This window comes from Porites lutea, chromosome 11 (genome assembly GCF_958299795.1).
Source record: "Porites lutea chromosome 11, jaPorLute2.1, whole genome shotgun sequence".
NCBI classification, from domain to species: domain Eukaryota; kingdom Metazoa; phylum Cnidaria; class Anthozoa; order Scleractinia; family Poritidae; genus Porites; species Porites lutea.
Window position 1 is genome coordinate 20,097,349 of NC_133211.1, and position 15,773 is coordinate 20,113,121.

A 15,773-nucleotide genomic window follows, 5' to 3' on the forward strand; every position below is an offset into this window, starting at 1 on the left:
AAATCCACAGAATGGCTGCTCTAAGGCAGGGGCTAGCGAGCTCAGATTAGTTATCTTCATTAGATCATGTTGCCTCTTGCTCCCACACTCTCCAACTTTACACACAAGTGGTAAAAAGTTATTTCCAGTTCTGTTTTCATTGATACAGTTATCAGTGATACATGTATCTTTAGTGGTTGCATATATCATTGCTGCTGTAGGATGTTCAATGCTTCCTTTAACTTAAGCTACTGGTAGTTTCACTGACCTGAAAGTGACCAGATGTTCAGATATAACTTGTGATGAGCTGGTGACCTCTGCACTTGACATGGGGTGCACGCTGCTTTCAGAACTGACCACGCCTCCTCTTGCCTCCTCACATTCTTTTAACAGTACTTGGACCTATTAAAATAATAATCAGTCATCACAACCATGTTTGGCCATGACCTCAAAACTTGAAATCTGGCTCCACGACCATCTGACTACACTGCCTTTAGGCTATCACACAAAGACCTTTCTCACTCAGATCACTTTTATCAGGTTATGAGTATCACTGTTAAACAAAGTGGTGGGTAACACTTTTTCATGCACCCTAATAAATTCTCAAGAGGAATTACAATTCATAGTTTATCACCAAATTGAAGGTTAAAAGTGAGAGATAATTAATGAACCACAAAGCAGTGAGGCGTAAATTTACTACAAGATATGGGAAGTGGATGAATGTACTTTGCTGAACAGACCTGTTGACTAAGATCACCAGACAGATTCCTCAGTCTGTCATTTTCTCTCTTCAAGTGCTCATTTTTCTTGAAAGCCTCATCAGCATACACTTTAGACTCCTCATTTTCCTGTGAAAATGAACCCAATTAACAGTTATGTAACAAGTCAATAATAAGGTAAGGGGTCACTGTTTGCATCAATGAAAACAATCATGCGAAAAAAATATTACATTCATGTTCTCCAATACAGAAAATGGAATAATAATAAGAAGAATGTATGGCCTCTAGGGTTAACAAATTGTTTTCATCCCATAAATAATAGGAAGCTTAACCCTTAGAGCCCTAAGAGTGATCAAGAACTTAATTTCTCCATTGTAACTTTAATGCTTTATTACACAGAGTGGTCACAAGATTTACAGCACATATAAGAATATGACCATAAGATATGAATCTTATTGGTACTTCAAAAACTTCTCCCACTACTCCTACAGGAAATGTTCAGAAATGTTCAGAGAGAAAAGATGGGAACTTGTAGTAAGGATTCAAAGGGTTCAGCTTGCAACCAAGATCATGACCGCAGATGTAACATTACCAAGGCAGTGAATTTGCATTCTTTTAGACTTCTTCAAACTTACTGCAACTTGCTCAATTTGTCAAGATGTAGGTGAATTTCTCTTGAATCGGATTATTGAGGATTCCATTCAAGTTTAAAAAAAGAGAATTGACTCTGCCATTAGTTAACGTCCTACACAAAATGTGCCACTGGGACATTTCACATGAAAGTCGTGCAGTGGATAACAAAGAGATGTACCAAAAAGTGTGATTGTTGTACAGCGTACAGCTGTAGGTAGCTGTAGGTTAAATATGTTCTTAGGTTGAGCCAGTATTCAAACAAGTTTGATTCCAAATTTCCTCTGTTTCCCAGCCCTTACCATTCACAAGGTTTAAGAACAGATTTTAAACAGAGTTATGGCTTTGCTCACTGAATTTTACTTTCCTTTGTTGGTGTTGTTGTCATTGTTGTGATAGACTACCAAAGTGACAATTATGCACTATTATAGTATTAAAATCAATGATGTTAAAGTACTACAGCAGGAATGTGAAAGGACTGAATACTAAGTAAAAGTAAAGTATGACCAAACTAGGATAAAGATACATGTTCACTTAAAAAAAGACATTATGTTCAAAGCAAAGGAAGAGTGAGCATCTTCTTGTCTAATGAAAATATTTCACTCCCTAATGACCTAACATGTTTTGAAAAATTTATACTCACCACAAGGGCTGTATCAAGCCTTCTGGAAAGTTGATCAACACTGTTTAAAGCCTGTTCGTAGTCTCTTCTTTGCTGTTGAAGCACAGGAGCCTTCTCCTCTATTTCCTACAAGAGTACAAAGCAAAATTAATATTATTTATTTAGTGTGAATCCGTGCCTGTGTTCACTTCAGTCTATTACGTGTGGGGAGAAGACTTTTTTTCAATTTCTGCAAAGATTTGTTTTTGGATTTCAGATGTCCCTGGCAAATGAACTCATTCCAGCCAGCTGTGTGACTGCCTCTATTAAATTGATTAAAACAATGAAATACTACACTACTACTAATAATATACCTTTAGTATCTGATCCAAGTACTGCTTTAGCCGAATATTTTCATCTTTTTCCTGCTGTAATGAATCTGAGACTTCTACATACTGGCTATAAATCTGTAATAAACAGAAATTCTGACTAAACCATTTTTTTACAACAAGAGAAACTTTGCATATTTTTTAACATAATGCTGAACCTGCATTGGGCTGACTCTGCGTAGCTGCAGCATTTTTCCCTGCATTTTCATCAGGGTAAAAATTTGACTTGTAAATCTCACTTTACAAAGTTTGTAAGGGCTAACACAAACACAAATAGCTAAAGCACTATTCAACCCCACTGATCCAACAGCATTGGACCATATGGGGCAGTGTTGGTTTTAAAGCACTTCAATTAGAGAAACCAACACTGTACAACATGCATGCTAACCCTAAGAACAGGATAAAAAAGATTTATGTTGTTGGCATTGGTCAGGCATGTCAAAACTGGTGGTCTGCATGTGAAAAATGACCACCATGCTGTGAAATGGATCATTACACACATGAACAAACCATTTTTCAGCACTCCTCAAAAGTAAGAGACCTGTTGTTGGTTAATTATAAGGAGTTTGCACCAAGTTAAACTAGGCATAAAAGTATGCTTGTTCATTTACAATATTATTATACTATTGAGCAGTACTTTAACTCAAACATTATCCAACCCAAAATTACCAAATAAAAATGTTTAACCAGGCCCAACATATTATGTCCTTTTTAGTGACATTTTACTGGCACGATGGATACATGTACATCTGAATAGGCTTTACTGTTAACTTTCTGTCAGATCACAACTTCATTGTGGCATACTGTACAACAATTTGCAGTAGGGATAGAGCCACATTATTATAACATAAGTAAAGGCATACACTAGCCAAAGGCCCAAACGGCCGCAGCTTATCCCAGTTTCCTTAGCATGAAGCATGCCTAGGAGTATTGCTACTCCCCGATGGACAGGATGCTAGTCCATTCAGGGTTACCCCCGGGGTGAAGAGAGACAAAGTAGAGCAAAGTTAATTGTCTAAGGAAACAATGTGATGGGCAAGGCTTGATCCCCGCGCCTCCATGCCTCGACACTATTATATCATAATAGATATTAATTAAGGACTACAGCATGTACATACCTGTGTAAGTGTCATTCCGGATTTTAAGAATGAACTTGTAGCTGCAGCAGTGGGAGAAAGAGTGCTTAGCTCAGCTGGTGTCAGAGGAGCTACACCTGAAGATGAAGTGACAGTGATAAAACAAGCCAATGAATACACAGCAAAACTAATGAAATTTTAGGTAAAATACATGTAAGTGAGCAAAAATAACATCTTCAACAAAACCAAAATGAGCTCAAGTGATAAACAATTCAAACTCCTCCAGAAATCCGTGGTCCCTCACAATTTGCAAGCACTTCTTTTCAATTTTGTTCTTACCTCTTTGTCTTGCTGCAGCTAGTAGGTCATTTGCATTCTCCAGCTCTCTCTCCAATTTACTCAACCTCTCCTCTGTAAAAATAAAATGATAGGGCCTGAGATTACATTTTTATACGTGTGGAAGGTTAATATGTGATCATCAATAAATACTCTGTGTCTTCGAGTTAAATACAATGGAATAGGTCTCAAAGATTCAGAAGGTAATATTTGGCACATTGAAAGACACTCACCATAATCTTTAGTCTTTTCCGCATGTGAATTCTCCTGCTCCTGTAATCTACTGTCAAGTTCAAGACGACCTATGTACATGTAATAACATTTAAGTCATAAGTAGGAAAACACAATTGGTCTGAATACCTCAAAATGGTGTGATGAGTCATCTATATTTAATGTAATTAATTGAATTAAAGCAATTCCTTCACTTTCCAAAGTATGTTTCCTACTTTAAAATATTGAACAGTGTCCAGAAAGTAATATTGTACCGTTAATGTACCTTCTTTTGCTTCTTTAAGTAATTTCTGAAGTTCCTCAAAAGCTGTCAACAATTCTTCACTCTTCTTCTTGGCTTCATCAGCACTATCCTAGATATTAATGAAAGCATCAACTTGATGTTAGAATTAAGTACTGTCTGTAAGATGACAACACAGAAAGACTGGACTATCATTGATGTTTGTTGAAGTACAATACTGCTTGAATTTATGGTCGACAGTCACTTATGTCTCAATTTTCAAGATTCAGGACTTGAATCTCCATCTCTGAAACTTTCATGAATTGAGTCTTCAGTCTTAAGTCCGACAAGCCCTGAGACTCGTGAGTTGCAAGACCATGGTTAAGAGTTGTGAAATCAAAAGGACTTTAAAGGGGTGACACAACAATAAATAACGTATCATAAATAATAGTATTGAATAATGATACTGTAGTTTAATCTCAGGCCCAGGGACAGAAACAAAAACAAGCATTTTAACCCATTCACACCTTAACCACCTGTATAGATCCATGTCCTATGTACTGAATGTGATGGCAACAGTTTTCACTGTTTAAAACAACTTTGACACCTCAAGGGGAAGAGATCTTTTCAAACCATACACAATGAGCATGACTAAGTCAAACAGGCCAAAGAAAATGGAAATTACCATAATTCAAAACATTGACAAGCAAATTACAGAGCGCCTGCCCATACTTCAAAAATAATGACTTCATGATCTGCAGGATTTTTGCGTGCCACAACAATTAACTTAGTACTGACAACCCACTCACTTTATAGAGAACTGCAAGCTTTGACTGTGAGGCCAGTTCTGTTTTGAAGTGATCTTCAATCTTGACCAACTGTTCACGAGCCTAAAAAATAATTTAAAAAAAAAAACAACTGAATTACCAGCAAGCTTCAGTGCCTTCATTTCTGTCTTATCTACACCTACAAATGTGCCTCAGAACAACTTTACAATAATAACTTGTAAATATGTGTCTCCATTCAGTTTTTATCAGCATCCATATCCATCTGCAAAGTTAAAGGTTAATCTGATTGACTTACCTCCTTTAATTTCTGCATGTAGCTTTCCACCTTGTTGCTCATGTCAGTGTTGCTCTCTTTCAAAGCTTCTGCTGATGTCCTGAGATGAGACAGCTGCAATGGCAGAAGAACAACAGAGGGTTCAGCTAAACACATGCTTCCTTTTGTTACAATAAAGGGAGAAACACTGGACGATGATGATATAATTAAATGCAAAATATGCATTATAACTAATTCACTAACCTATTGCTGCACTCACATGGCACTGGGCGAAATTTTTGACCAGCTGAAAATTCACGTGTTAAAGTGTTCTGTTCACACGGAACCACCTTAACCATACCAAAATTTAGATGCCATTCAATGTTTCATGTGAAGAGAGCAAAAATTTTGAATGGTTCTGTGTGAAAGACATATTCATTCCAATTTTTCAGCTGGTTGAAAATTTGTCTGGTGCAGTGTGAACGTAGGCTATGGTTGACAAGAAAATAGTTCATACCTCTTCAGTCCTCTCATCCAACTGAGTCTGAAGTTCTAACACTTGAGAAGACTATAAAATAATAATGATTAACAACAACACTGAAAACACTATGTTCATAAATATTTAATACATGACAGTATGACACTGAGAGGTGAGAGAAGCTCAAGCACTTCTCCTGTGCTCTTTAAAATTTCTAGTACATGTACATGTTAATGTCACTACTCAGCCTTTCCCTCTTAGGTATTCTGTTCCATTAACTGTATTTATCTTGTGGTAAATGACTTATTAAATATATCAATCAATAGTGGTGTGCATTTGGCACATTTTGTATTTTTCAGTCACATTGAATTAAGCAAGATATGCAAAAAAATAACACACAGGTACATCATTCCAGTTTTTCACTGTGTAAGTGTACAGGTACCTTTTCTTTACGTAAGTTCACCAACTCCTCAGTTTTTGTCTTGAGTTCTTCATTCGACCATGTGACCTGTTTCTGAAGAAGCTCCTTTTCTTGTTCAATTCTCTTTTCACGAAACTGAGATAAGGATAGAAAAAATACCAGGAAAAAAGTAAAAATTTACAGTTAAACTACAGCCATGTACTAGTATAGATCACTACAGTTAAACTACAGTTATGTACAGTGTATAGTGTAGATCATTAAACTTAAACTACAGCGATGTACTAGTATAGATCATTACAGTTAAACTACAGCCATGTATAGTATGGATCATTACAGTTAAACTACAGCCATGTATAGTATGGATCATTAGCCTGGCAAAAAGTGAGAATTACCTTAAATGAAGTTTCCTGACTTTCAATATGATTTAGTTTAGCCTACAGAGCAAAGACATAATCATTTTTTAGAAGGAGAAGTAAAATGTAAATTCATTGTTTATAGTGGAAGTGCGTGCAGTAAGCTTCCCTAGCTACAATCACAGACAAAATTAGTTGGGAAGGTTGTACAACTTAACAGTAGTCCATTTTAATCCTGAAAAAACAGAGTTTTCTCTTTTGCTAAATATCCCCCGTTCCCCCTATTCAATGTTGGGATATAACAGAACAATTGCGCGCACAAACATTAACGTTTTGATCAACATTGGGCCAGGGGTGGGGGGAGGAAGAAAAAGAAGAGGTAAAAAATGCAACCTTCCCAACACTTTTGACGATGATTGTAAAAGAATAGGAAATCAACTTTAAACGCTTATAAAACTTGTCGCATTTAACATTTGGTTGAGATATCTCGCCCTGGAACTGTACTGATAATGCACTTTCCAAACTATATAAAAAATATAATAAAGGTTATATTTCGGTAAAATCATAAATACATGTAGGAGAATTTTGCATCTGACGCGCGTGACATTTCATAGCGTGACCACAAAATCCACTCGGTGAAATCGCTTTCTTCTAAGAACGCCAGAAGAAAACATTTAAGGCCTTTAATTTTCCTCATGAAGCAAGAGGACGTTTCCTTCGCGTGGGCTATGTAGAAGGAATGGCCACAGGTTGTCTGTTTCACCAGATTTAGCGAAAAGTCATGAGAGTATTTTCAAGTCAAAAAATACTATACGATTACAGTCGTTGTCATGTATACATGCATCTTTTTCATCAGCGGTATTATTCCTGGTTAACTTTTGCTGTTTCCTATCAGCCAAATGTTTTGAAAGATGTTACAAATAGAAATGGCATAAAGGCTGCCACAATAAAGGTTTTTTTTTCATTCCGGCGGTGTTAAACTATCCTAGAAAAACATGATGTTTGTAGTTGCGAGGGAGGAGTGAGATAAGTGCTGAATTAAAATCTTCTAGACTTTATTTTCGTAAGGCCTGAAGGTAATACGGAACCTCTATAAAAGAGTTTATTCAGCCATGTTCAGAGTTCATATAGAAATTGCTGTGCTACCGTCGTCTGTCAATCATTCAGATAATTTGAGAACAGTAAACAACATGGGTTTCCACATTCCTCCACCACATTACTCCATAAGAAAATGCGAAATATATGCTCAATGAACCAACTTTCAAACAAGAAAAGGGCAAAAACATGTAAACCATGTAAGAATATGGACAGCTTTTGTCGCATTTATCTACGGGGATAAATTTAACAACTGTTTCCCAACATTACTCCATTTAAACAGTGCCCTATAAAGGTCAATTAGCAAAGTTAGTTTAATTTTAACGCTACCCATGGAGTAATGTCGTATTTTACTTAGAATTAAACTAAAATGTCGATTAAAATTCGTTTGGTTAAGTCCTTGCAAAGCCCCGAACAAGTCAATTAGGCTATTTTGTCGTTAGCGCTACTATAAAGGAATTATTTTCGGCTACGGAAATGGAGTAATGTGGTGTGTGATGACTTTGCATGTGTTATCCTTTTTAATTAGGTTAACGAAGACAATAGACGCCTTAATCTAAATCAAGAGCGTACTTTGTTCTCGTTTTCTGAAACCAGTTTCGAGAAGCGGTGCCACAAGGGCTTAACTAGAGTTATTCAGCCAGAGAAAGTAGCCTCTAGAATTCAGCAAATTTCCACTCAGCCTCATAGTTTGCTCGCGTGGCAAATGGACATGTGCTGAATGTTGTAAAGAATGGGGAGCTGCTAAGGAATATGTCAGCTGCAATGTAGCGATCCGAATGATTTTTTGGGGAACTGGTGAACGCACTATATCTTGCTTTAACATTTAAAACATATCAGCCTATGCTATAGTCAATAGCTTTCACCGAAAATAATCTTGCATTTGTATTTTGGCTCTTCCTGTGCCCCGGAAAGAGCAATAGTTGTACTTACCGGGTTGCAAAACGTGCCGAATATAAACAGGCGTCTGCGCCAAAAATTGTCTTAACAAGGTACGGCAAATATCTTTTTTCAACAGAGTACTGTTTACGAGTGTTTTTTGAAGACGTTTCTACTGACAAAAAGTCGTCGATTTTTGACCTTTTACTGCCACACCCAGAATTTTCAGACAATCACAGACAAAATTAGTTGGGAAGGTTGTACAACTTAACAGTAGTCCATTTTAATCCTGAAAAAACAGAGTTTTCTCTTTTGCTAAATATCCCCCGTTCCCCCTATTCAATGTTGGGATATAACAGAACAATTGCGCGCACAAACACTAACGTTTTGATCAACATTGGGCCAGGGGTGGGGGGAGGAAGAAAAAGAAGAGGTAAAAAATGCAACCTTCCCAACACTTTTGACGATGATTGTAGTTTACAGGCGGATCATTCACATTATTTGAGAAAAGTAATGCGTAAAATGTAGAATATTACAGGGATTAAAAACCCCCCGCGGCAGGAAGCCACAAATTGGTTATTTACAAGCATTCAGTAACTAAGGAGTTGAGCTCATAACTCGTGAGAAACTAATCTAACTATTGGTCAGAGCAGGACTCAAATACAAGACCTCCAGACTGCGGGTTCAAGGTTCTGACCACTCAGCTGCACTGCATCACAGAGCAAGGCTGGGTAAAACTGTATGAGCTCATAATTATTTTATGTACTCTGAATAGTTCCGCTTAGCTATGAAAATACACTTGCATTCTTGAAAAAACCTCTCTTGAACAAAAACTCCCTTTATTAACTCTTCATGAAGGGTGGCATTGAAAGTAAGGCTTAACTCATAAAACATAACAGTAATGTGTGAGTTGCCGCAGCACAACTTGCATATAAAAACAAAAACAATATATAATGTGCAACTACACTGTACTGACTCTAATTTCCATTTTTTTCTCTACTATTGATACTAACCTGAGCTTCACACTTGACTGAGTTAGCTTCTGAAAGCTTTTCTGACATTGTCTTCCATTCCTCTGTTGACACAAATACAGAGCCGGTTAAGTAAGTAATACTTTCAATGTAAAACCAAATTGAGAGTTTAAATCTTCAGTGTGACATCTTAGTTCTTGTAATGTTACCGTACTTGTAAGGTGCCTTCAATAGAGTACAATTTGATGGGCAGTGCCAAACTTGCAAATGGAGGTTGGATACCCTGAAGACAGGTTTGTGGAGCACACTATAAGCCTGCCCTTCCTGAAACCCAGCCATGTGCCCTCACCCCGCCCCCCCCCCCCCCTCACCCCCAATCCCTAGAACCTGTCACCGAGAGCCAAGAAGTTCAGCGGAAAACAACTTAGTAAATGTAATTACAACACCTAACTGCAGGGAGATACAGGGATGGAGAAAGGGAAAGAGAAGGACAAAAATGCGAGAAAACAATGTCATGAGCACAGAACAGTCTGAGTACTGAATACATAAACCATGCGAGAAACTGCTGACAAAGCAAATGCTGGAGGCCCTTTAACTAGGCCAAAAACAATAACACAATAATGATATGCACCAGAATGTTAAATAAGAGATCTGCCAGCACACCAGATAATATGTCCATAAACACTAATGCCATGCCAAATCTACTGCTTGGACAGCTTGCTACAAATCATTAACTATGTTAAATTATATTTAATCCTATTTATGTCAACCTCTAAAAGTGTAATACATCATGGGAAAATGGTGTTCTATAAGTATTACTATTAACAAATTGACAATCTGGTCTTCTAACCATTAGCCCTCTAAAACAAAGTTTTCCTTTCTCTCACTGGTTACATGTTTGTTCTCTTATTCACAGCTAAAAAAACTCAGGCTATGCTGTTCACAGCTTTTTTGAACTTTGTTATTACCACGAGCCAATTGTATAAAACTCTTACAAATGTACAGTGTAATTTAAAATTGTAGCAATTGTATTATAAATGAAGCCTGAAAACCATAGTTACACTTGTAAATCACATACACTTGTACATGTAAATGTTTTATTGAATTGACCACAAATCATATGTACCTTCTATACAAATAGTATGTACCATTAGAAAACTCAACTTATTTAACAAAGGCCATAAAGATTACTGGTATAAAAAAATAATTATTAAGAGTACCTTTTTTCATAAATAATGTTCATTCAGTCACAATGATGTTTAAAATCAAAATGCAATGAAAGAGTTGCCTTACCATTTAACCTGTCAATCTCCTGGTTTTTCCTTTCCACTACAGATAGCAATTCAAGCTTTTCAGATTCAAGTTGTTCATTGAGTCTTGAGACTCTTGACTAAAAAGACAACAATGAAATAGAGAGGATATTACATGGCCGCTCCAAGATACGAAATTTCTCTTCAAGTGTTAAAAAATATGAAACATTTTTCAACACTTGAAGAGAAATTTTGTATTTCCAAGAGATCATTGTTCTATTTTGTTACACAAACACCAATGAAATACCAAACCATTTCACTTTAATAGTTTTGCTGTGAAAGGAGTGATTTATTATGTAGCCATAGCAACAGTCATATTTCATGTGTGAAGATAATATGTTATTTTCACATGTGAAGATATCATGTTTTCGCGCGAAAGCTCACCTGGTATTTCATTAGTGCTAATATAATAAACTAATATATTGAACGGCTAGCTCTGTCACAAGGATATTACAGTCACTGCTTAGTGCATTTACCCAGCATACAAAAATGCTGACTGTAGAGTTATGAAAAAGACATCAAACAAGTTTCATTAGGGAGCACTGAACATAATATTTTTTGTTCATTTTCTAAGGTTTAGCATTACATAAAACTTTAAAAACATTGGCCTGTTTTTCAAAAATTTGCAGTCCATGTCCCTTGCCATCTATAACACAGTGTTCGTGCCCTCTTTTGAACAAACAACTCAAGGACTTTTCAAGGACACATTTCCCATTTTTCAAGGACTCCATTCAGTGCAAAAAAGAGCCTTGAGTCTATTCCTTTTTTAGTTCTTCCACAACATGAGTAATTTTATCACGAAGGTCTTTCTTTGTTTGCTCCTTTTTCTTTGGAGTTCAACTTAACTATAAAATTAGCACTGAAATTCAAGGACCTTCTGGCACCGACTGCAATTTTCAAGGACTTTCATGGCCTTGAATTTTTTTTTTAAATTCAACGACTTTCAAGATGCATGCAAACCCTGATAACAACATAAGACAAGACACAGTTTCAATGCTTAAATAAAGTGTTACAGAACTGGACCATTATTTTTGGAATTCAATGGATGTGAAGACCAATTCAGCTTTTTAAAAAGATACATGTAGCAAGAAGTGTGACATAACCCCTTTCATATCCCATAACTATTATTACACTTTATTCCCACATTGTTCCATCGTTGAATTCAAGAGTCACAAGGAATAAAATCATTTTTATGGACAAGACAAATAATACAATACATGTAACTTACATAATTTGCAGAAGCATCTTCTTTGATGCTTTCAACTTCCTGCAGCCGTTTTTGTTTTTCAGTGAGGGTAGTAACTACAAAAATGTTGAATAGAACATATCATCAGTACAACCAAATAAATTTTGCTCATCTGTAGCATCTTTATGATAAGTGGAAAAAACTTGAGCATTTTGAGATGTAAATTTCCCCTAGAAAAACATATACACTGTATTATTAAAACTACATGCATATAAGAGGTTTATAGTGAAATTGCTTTGGGCGAAACATTTTCATTGTGAGGAGGGTTGTCTAAGACCTCCATTTGTGAGACCTCTAAATGTAAGACCTGTAAGACCAAGACCTGTCTCAAAAAGTAATACCTCGAAAACTAACCAAAGATTATGAATGGATAAAGGCTTAAGCTGTACTGTTGATAAAATGCTGTTTTCACTCAGTTTTGAATGAGAAAGACTACTTGCGTTAATATGCCCAAATGTAGTGCTATAAAAATATATTTTTCTCACAAGCGTCATTATTATTTTTATTGGTGAATTGTTACTGTAAGGCTGGACTGTAGCGCGGGTATACCATTGGTGCTCAAGTTCCCATCATCACCGAGTGTATGTGTTGCTATCTTGAATATTAGGAGCCACCCAGAAACTTGGTGACAGGAGCAGAAGCGGAGATGGAAAAGTAGTTAATGGGAGGGTATCTCAATGTTCAAAAGTTTTATGCCGGTGAAAATGTGCGGCCTGTCACTCCTTGAGCCTAACTGAACTGACAGTCATAGTTTGATTGATTTGATAGGTCAATTTTTCTCTGTGATATTTGTTTGTATTGGATTCCCGAACTCAAAGTTGAATCTAATCATTTCGATTGAGTAGGACCGAATGGTTGTGTCACTTTGGACAATGCTAGAAATGTTGCAGCTTGCCATATCACAGTAAATACCCTAGTTTCATTTTAAAGCAACCATTTTACTTTATTTTAGTGGTTCTTTTTTAGCACTCTTGGTTTTGACAGGTCCTCCTTTTTGAAGTCTGAGTGTTTGGGCCAGATATTAGTTTTTGTCCCACAGGGGTTTCAATAAGAGCCGGCCTCCAGTGAAATTTGCCGGCTATTTTACGTGAACTTGCTGCCTACTTTTCTTTGGAAATTACCCCAGTTTTACAAATAACATGAGAAACATTCGCCCCAGAACACAAACCTTGGATCGGTAAAGTTTTGTTGATGAAAAGCCAAAAAGTCTTTCCATAATTTTGAGTAGCTTTCATTCAATCATTAGAGCAAAACACCCTCCTAAGCAACTTGCATTTCCCCAAAACCGTTGGGTCTGGGTGACAAAGCAGCACAGCATGTGCGTAAATTTCCATGCCTTCTCTCAATGTATGGCAAGGTCAAGCAGAGTTCACGACACGTCCACAGCAAGGAAAACACAAAGAACTCTGCTTGACCTGAATCGCCCTCAAGAAAAGCGTCTATACATGTCCGTTGTTTTTAGTTTAATAATCCTCAAACACCAGTTTTTAAAGAATTACATTTCCGTCATTTATTGGTTCATTTGCAGCTTAAAAAGCATCGCGATTATTGCAAGAATTTAGTTCAGTAACTGAGCCAATGGTTCATAGCAAGAGACAATCTCTTGTTCATGGCTATTGGCAAGAGGATAATAACAAAAATTGAGTATTCATGTGCTGTCGCTGAGTAAAAAAGCCAAAATTTAGTGATGTCTATGTTCTGTTCAAACAGTCTAATTTTTGCTCCAGAATCCTGCAAATGCATTCTAAGAGGTCCAGATTTCAACATTTTTTCCCAAGACATGCCCCAGACCCCACTAGGAGCTAGCACCTTGGCACTTGCAAATGGTGTCTATGGCACAAGTTTTTTACTTTTCTGCCTACTCCAAAGCTTTTGCCACCAACTTAAAACCTTATTGAAAACCTTGTTTTGAAGTCTTATTTCTCAAGGTAAGTTTTTGAGACACCCCTGTGAAGAGTTGTTACTGATACCACTATACATATGAGACAAATCATAAGCAGACAAAGAAATAAATTACAACAAATAAAAAGTTAAACAATTAGTTTTTCATCCTTGATTTACATTTAAGCAAATTCATTGACCATCATCAACGTTTCGTATATACACTGTACATTGTTGGCTGTTCATTTGATCAGGTTGCACATTACCTGTTTCCTCATGTTCTTTTTGAAGTCTTGCATGTTGCTTTTGCTCCGATTCAAGTCTGGCATTGCACGAAATGAGCTGCTTCTCAATCTGGCTAAATTGTTGTTCTGTGTGGAAGCAAAACTTTCACATGTTCAGTTAACTTAACTCAACCCACAGGCGGCCCAAGCTCAGTGTGTGAGTTTAATCATTAACACATGTAGTTTTATGTTGCGTAATTTAAAATGGCCGTGAATATAAAGGATTTGTATGGGAATTCAGGTAAAAGATTCAAATCGATAAATACTCGCTAAAATGTTCAATAAAATACAGCTTATCATATTTACTGTGCTTGTTTTTGTTTGCTGTGTGGTTATTTTTCCGATCTATTGCGATTTAAGCGATTCCCTTTAACCCCGAGTTTCCACTGTAAGAGAAAGGACAAGGCTTCACAGTCCAGTTCGGGATGCCCCATGCGAGAGGCGAAAAATCCTCAGCTTGAAATGGCCAAGCAGCCACAAATCAAACGCCGAATACGAGCCAATATGTCCTTGTTTCATTTCATCTCATTAGCCGAGCAATCCAGCCACTGCAACCGACGCCAAGCGGCAGTTTGTTTTTCAAAATCCAAGACAAAACGACGCCGAAGGGGCAAGTACATTTTCACCACGACACACGACCGTTGAAAACTTGTCATCGCCAATTTTTGATTCGAACCCCGGCTCCCCTCGGGTAGATTTGATAAGAGAGTTCGACTCACAAATTGTCGATGACAAGTGACGGTGTGGTACCCAGGTGAGGTTTAATTTGTAGAGGAGGCAGGGTTACCAACCGGGTTTTCAACGGTTGTGTGTTGTGGTGAAAATGTACTCGCCCCTTCGGCGTCGTTTTGTCTTGGATTTTGAAAAACAAACTGCCACTTGGCTTGGCAATCCTTTATATTCACGGCCATTTTAAATTACACAACATAAAACTACATGTGTTAATGATTAAACTCACACACTGAGCTTGGGCCGCCTGTGCTCAACCTTGGGTTTGTGATTACAGTGCATGGCCCTATCTACATCGTCTACTAGCCTAGGAAAATTCGAAAGAAAGGAACACTTCCTTAAGTTACTAACGATTGTAACGCTAAATATGAAGATGTTCTCTCGTTTTAACAAGTTTGCAAAAGTAAACCTTACTCTTAAATCTAGTTTAAGCTTAACCTTAAGCTTATATTTTCATGAACTTTAACATTTTAAAGGTAGAACGACTGCATGCATGAACGTCGATAAAGTTTCTGTTAAAATATGTCCTGCTATAGGAAGTTGCTGCGCATCAGTTTACTGCAACAATTCGCACGTTTCAATTTTCTTCTACATTTTCTGAAACGAGTTAAAGCGCCAGAATTATTTCAGAAATCACAAACCTGCGTTCACACGAGCACGTCGAAGGTTCGCCATGTCTGCGCGATATTTCTCATCGTTAGACGCACGTTCATCAAAAACTTCTTTAACCTTACGGAGAACGGTAGCTGCATCTTCACTTGAGCTGGCAATCTGGGCAATTACTTCTTTAGAAATATTCAAAGTAACCGACAAAGTTGTCACTACTTCACTTTCCTCTATCGCGGAGGCCGCCATCTTGGCAGCTTGGCGCGGCTTGAAGATTGCAATGCAGTGTGGGATATAT

The 15,773-nt window shown here is 37.2% G+C and overlaps 1 protein-coding gene across 1 annotated transcript in view; it reads right to left on the reverse strand.

The window, feature by feature from the left end:
- The window catches only part of LOC140953019 (nucleoprotein TPR-like), a 53,691-nt gene extending 37,950 nt beyond the window's left edge, over positions 1 to 15,741 (reverse strand). The window contains exons 1-18 of the mRNA XM_073402486.1: positions 15,511 to 15,741; positions 14,123 to 14,227; positions 11,958 to 12,031; positions 10,713 to 10,809; positions 9,462 to 9,523; positions 6,514 to 6,555; positions 6,143 to 6,256; positions 5,740 to 5,790; positions 5,265 to 5,357; positions 4,991 to 5,071; positions 4,227 to 4,314; positions 3,964 to 4,032; positions 3,734 to 3,805; positions 3,437 to 3,531; positions 2,304 to 2,396; positions 1,972 to 2,076; positions 720 to 827; positions 248 to 381 (exon numbers count right to left, since the gene is read on the reverse strand). Coding sequence (XP_073258587.1) covers positions 248 to 381; positions 720 to 827; positions 1,972 to 2,076; positions 2,304 to 2,396; positions 3,437 to 3,531; positions 3,734 to 3,805; positions 3,964 to 4,032; positions 4,227 to 4,314; positions 4,991 to 5,071; positions 5,265 to 5,357; positions 5,740 to 5,790; positions 6,143 to 6,256; positions 6,514 to 6,555; positions 9,462 to 9,523; positions 10,713 to 10,809; positions 11,958 to 12,031; positions 14,123 to 14,227; positions 15,511 to 15,724 — 1,697 coding nt within the window. The 5' untranslated portion in view covers positions 15,725 to 15,741. The remainder of the gene's footprint in view (positions 1 to 247; positions 382 to 719; positions 828 to 1,971; positions 2,077 to 2,303; positions 2,397 to 3,436; positions 3,532 to 3,733; positions 3,806 to 3,963; positions 4,033 to 4,226; positions 4,315 to 4,990; positions 5,072 to 5,264; positions 5,358 to 5,739; positions 5,791 to 6,142; positions 6,257 to 6,513; positions 6,556 to 9,461; positions 9,524 to 10,712; positions 10,810 to 11,957; positions 12,032 to 14,122; positions 14,228 to 15,510) is intronic.
- Between the last annotated feature and the right edge of the window lie 32 nt (positions 15,742 to 15,773).